Below are 5,046 nucleotides of genomic sequence, written 5' to 3' on the forward strand. Positions count from 1 at the left end.
GAGAGAGAGAGAAGGAAAGTGAGAAAGCAAGCCGCCAGGTCTGGTACTCAAACCATGGTCAGCAATGTCGGAGTCTCCAGCGCCTTAACCACCAGGTCACCTGCTGGTCCTCCAATTGTCATTATTTTATTTTATTTTTTTGAAGTTGACCAGAGAGATACAGAGAAAGAGAAGGAAAGTGAGAAAGCAAGCTGCCAGGTCTGGAACTTGAACCACAGTCAGCCACATGGGAGCCCAGCCACCTTAACCACACCACTTGCTGACCCCCCTAGACCTCTTTCTAAAAACCAAGCTAAACTACTCACTTTAGTTTACTTTGGGCACATTAAATGAGTTAGTAATGGGGAAAAAAATGTTTACTCTGTACCACTTACTGTTCAGGTTGTATCTGGAATTGAGATTTCTTTTGACGTAATAAAGGATAGCAGGTACTTTCCAATTCATGTCAAACTGCACAGCCTCATGCTACGAAAAGAAAAAGTACTTATTAAAAAGAAAGAAAGAAAGAAAAGAGAAAGCACTTGTAGTCTATATATAATGCCCCTTTTTACTATTCCCCAGGACTCAGGTGGTATCTTATTTATTTAGATTTTTGCCATAGGGTGTGTGCACTTGCTGAGAAGAGAGAGAGAAAGTGAGAAATCATCCCTCTGGGGGCAGGGTTGGCTACACTGCAGTCCCTTCTCCATTCTCTTCTCAGGATTTTGGACACACACACACGTCCCCAGTATGTTTTTCAAGCTTCTGGGTCTGTGACTCAAAATGTAGAGTCAGGCATGTGGAATCTAGCACCTAAACCACCACCATGCCACTTGCTGGCCCTCAGGTGCTCTTTGTAATTCTGCTAACACTTTATTCCTGGGTATCCCTCTCCCTCCCTCCTGAAACTGCCTGGCATTCTATAGGACCCTGGATGAGGATGCTGGAAAAAGAGAGATGAAAAGGATTTCGGAACATGATGAACTAACCTTATCAATAGGTTCAATAAGAAAATCATTGAAGAGATACCACTGCTGGTGAGTAACACCCTGTGAAGATACCAAGAAAAACTAATGTCAAAGTGATGACTGGACCACTCCACCTTCAAGGTCAGGCCTGGGACTCCACTGTGGCCATCCCAGCAGTGTCCCTGCCCTGTACCACCTCACTCACCTCCTTGCGCTGGTGATAGGTCTCTCCAACTTTGATGTGAGCCACCAGGCTGCCCCCTGTGCGTGAGTCCAGGATGTGTACCACAGTAGCCATCAGGTCATACACATAGACACCATGCTCCTCCTCTGCCCTGGCTGGGCCCCACTGTGAGGGGGGTACCCAGGCTGCTAAGCTAAGTTTAAGGATGGGGAAGGATGGGGCACGGGGACAGAGGACGGGGAGTTGGGGGTCTGGAGAATGGGGAATCAGGGTGGGTGATTGCCATCTGAGCCCCTCTGTGTCTCCTAAAACTAAACAGGATCACTCTGAGAAATCCCACAACTATAAATACTTGCCCTTATTTCCTTTTTCTTCTACTAAGTTCCACTTTCCCACCAGGCTGCTTCACTTCTGCCCCACCTCTGTCCCCTACTCCCCGCCCCCCTTCCCAGTTTTTCAACAACCTGCACCTCATCCCCATCAGTCCAATTGCAAACATCCAGTCCTTTGTTCTTGGTCATCTTCATGCGAATGGAGAAAGGAAGCCAGACATTCTTCAAGTCCTCAATGGAAGGATACACCAGCACACCTTCTGGACTCCCTAATTCCTTCCTATTAGGACAGAAGAACTGAAAGTTGGTTCTAAAGAAATCGAGCCAGTGACAAGAGGAACTTGGTGGGTAGTTCAATCCTTTGACAACTTCCAGGATGGTACTTACCAATCAGTCAAAGTGAATTCTTTATTCTTGGACATTTCCCCACCATGCTTCTTTACTGCCATCTTGAAGGCAACCTCAACACAAAGAAGAAAAACATCTGCTTGCCCAGGAGCATAATCACATAGAGAAGTCAGGAGGGGCAGAAAACGAAAAGTACTCCTAAAAGCCATTTCCAGCCTAGTCCTTACCTCAGCCTGCATTCTCCAGAAATCGGCCTCCTTTGAGCTGTTCACCTCACAATTGATGACAAGAATATCTGGGAGATGACGGATGTTGCGGGTCTGAATCTGAGAGGACAAAATAACGAGGAATGGCAGGGAGTCTACAGGGAAAACAAATCTGAACAGGAACAGTAAAACCTGGATCTGCATCTGCAAACTGGGGTCTTCCCATTCTCAAGATATCCCTGGATGGCAGCACTAAAACAGCCAGCCCCAGATGAGACCCTGGCTAAGTCCCAACACGGCAGAACTCTAGTCCAGTGCAACAACCCACTCACCGTGGGCTGGTACTTCTCACAGTTGTCACACCAGGCCTGCGTGTTCTGCTCCAGGCAGATGCTTCGCTTCAACACCTGAGCAAAGTCATAGTTCTTCCCGGTTTTATCTAAGGGGAAATGAGGTGCTTTATTCCAGGTTCTCCCCTTTACCAGTTAGCCCCTACCACCGCTTTCTTGATGTGAAAGGACATTTAGGGGAGCCCTTTGAACCCAGGGGCAGGGTATACCACTGTTGCTACCCTCAGGGTAGGAGAGTGTGAAAAGGAGGGTGGATGAGGCTCGCACGGTCTCACTGCCACAGCGACAGAGGCTGCAGTTCTCCATCTCACAGCTGAACAGCTGCCCGATGACAGAGTCCCCCGATGAGCAAAAGCTGCTAAGGGTGGGGAGGGCAATTTATGTACACTGAGGGAGTCAGGAGACCCTTTAAGTCACAGAGGGACTATCATGGTGGCTTTCACTTTTCCTGTCCCAATTCCATACCTGCCTCCAGCACCTCGGTAAGCTTGGGGCACTTCCAGCTCCTGCATATCCTGGTGCAGTTGAGTGAGAATGAAGCGATTCCACCTCTGAATGAGCCTGGCCAGATTGCCCTTGCCAGAAGCCTCGTCTGAGTCAGCCAGAATCAGACCAAGGGCTGAGGCCTCAGGGATGGTGCGGAATGCCCGAAGAAAATTACTGCCCTGGAATCCGGGAAGTGTGTTGATGAAAAAGGCTTATCTTCACTTCTATGTCCCTCTGCGTGGTGATGTCCCTGCCTACTGTCTACCTCCCCTCCTCTTCCATTTCAGGGGTCCCAGGTCTTCAGGCACTGACCTGGCAAGGGTCACCACGGGAGAGGTCCAACATGTGGAAGAGGAAGCCCAACTCACATGCCAGGCAGAACTCCTTCTGGCAGAGGTGATTCTGGATCAGACAGCGAACAGGTTCCAGGAAATAGAGCACCTGGGAGGAAGAGCATGAGAACTGGGATGGAGAGGAGGAGATATGGAGGGTAAGTGAGCTGGTGGATCCACTGAAGCAGTGTAGCTTACAGAGCAGACGTGAAGATTGTGGAGGCAAGAGAAAATGGCAGAGGACACAATGGTAAAGTGGGCTTGACTGAGGAAACCTGGAAAGAATAGGGGGTAAGGGACCACTGGCAAAAAGAAAGGCAGTAGGCATGTTCAAATCACAGGACTCCCCACCCTTACCTGGACCATGCAGTTACAGTAGGCATTGGGGATGTGGGGCTCTAATCCAGCAAACAGGGTCTTATTGTAGTGTTTGAAGTCGAAGTCCTCCAGCCCTAGCTTGGAATATTTGATGGTCACCTGAGGTAGAAAGAGTCTGAGCAGGATGATATCCTCAGTGCCCCTCAAATCTTCCCAGAAGCCACAGCTTTTCCCAGAAACTCTCTCCTGGCTCCAGGATGATAGGTGAAGGCCTCTTTTCTGAGTCCTTCAATCCCTTCTAAATGATGACCCCCTTCCCAGGGTGGCTTTCCCACATCTCACAGGGCCCAAGCACCTTGCGATATTTCTTAGAAACCATGTGGAGATGTGGCTCTTCTTCCCGCCCTACTGGTGACTCAGTGACCTGGCTGAAGCTGTCAAATTCATTGTCCAAGTCCTTGAGTCGGTAAGGAATCTAGGATTTTTAAAAAGAGTTAACTTTGTTGGACATCTTAAACATATCTGGATGATCCCCACCTTCATAGTCACCAAACCTCGAACCTTCTATTCTCATAGCAGTCTCAAAACACTCACTGCTTCCTGTTAAATTCCATGGGTATCATTTACTTCATCACAGCTGGACAACTGTGAGGGCTTCTACGCTGGTCTCCCTCTATTCACTATGTCCAGTGTACCACTCCCAAATAACCCTCCCAGAGGCTTCCAGTCCATCACTTTTCCCTCTAAACACTGGTGTCTGCAGCTCCCAATCTGGCCCTTTCTAACTTTAATCCCTTTCTGCTTCCCAATACTGTTAACAGTTGCTCCAGCCAGACCGGTATACTCAGTCCCCCTCAAACATATGTCTCTTGAGACCTTCACTAACAGTCCTTGCCTTTTGAATATTCTGTTACTATCATTACCCATATCCCACTTCCCAGCTCAATATCTTCCATCTACTGTATATTCCCTGACCAAATTCCAAACCTCCTAATAGCAAGGACCCTATCTTCTATGTCTCTGAGTCTTCCCTAACACCTAGTGTCCCTTCAATTCAGCAGGCCCCAAGAAGCGTTTACCAACTGTCTGAAAACAAAGACAAGTAAAGGAAAAAGAAGAGATGCCAGCGGGTGCCGCTGGGGTGGGCGCTGACCTTCTCCCCTCTGAACATACCTGATTGCGCAGCCTGGTGCGGGGGTTAGGTGCGTAACCAATGAAGCCCACCTTCTTCATGGTGCGCAGAATCTCTGCATCCACAGGTGGTGCTCGCCTGTAATCCAATATAGTTCTAGGGATTAAAAGGTCGTGGTATCCACTCCTCAGCCCCCGAGGATCAAGAAATAAAGAAAATACCAAAGTAAAGGTAGACACAAATTGGGCAAGTGGTACGATAACAGGACTACCAGACAGTTCTGCTATCTTGGCCCTTTCCCCCTCCCTCCTTTTGGCCCAGAGGTGAGGCACAACCTGGGGGCTGGAGCAGCGTTGGCAGCAGGCCAATCGGAGAGGAGTGTGTCAGTGGTAAGCGGGACAGGGATGAGGG

At 48.9% G+C, this 5,046-nt stretch overlaps 1 protein-coding gene across 1 annotated transcript in view; it reads right to left on the minus strand.

Annotated features, from left to right (window-relative positions):
• The window catches only part of PAN2 (poly(A) specific ribonuclease subunit PAN2), a gene marked incomplete in the record, with an annotated part of 23,531 nt that overhangs the window by 6,658 nt on the left and 11,827 nt on the right, over window positions 1-5,046 (minus strand). Inside the window, 14 exon segments of the mRNA XM_027767144.1 lie at window positions 375-465; window positions 969-1,028; window positions 1,153-1,296; window positions 1,596-1,743; window positions 1,851-1,924; window positions 2,039-2,137; window positions 2,350-2,456; window positions 2,577-2,725; window positions 2,833-3,032; window positions 3,166-3,294; window positions 3,543-3,662; window positions 3,859-3,978; window positions 4,677-4,773; window positions 4,971-5,046. Coding sequence (XP_027622945.1) covers window positions 375-465; window positions 969-1,028; window positions 1,153-1,296; window positions 1,596-1,743; window positions 1,851-1,924; window positions 2,039-2,137; window positions 2,350-2,456; window positions 2,577-2,725; window positions 2,833-3,032; window positions 3,166-3,294; window positions 3,543-3,662; window positions 3,859-3,978; window positions 4,677-4,773; window positions 4,971-5,046 — 1,614 coding nt within the window.

Source organism: Tupaia chinensis, unplaced genomic scaffold (genome assembly GCF_000334495.1).
Source record: "Tupaia chinensis unplaced genomic scaffold, TupChi_1.0 Scaffold143970_1, whole genome shotgun sequence".
Lineage (NCBI taxonomy): Eukaryota > Metazoa > Chordata > Mammalia > Scandentia > Tupaiidae > Tupaia > Tupaia belangeri.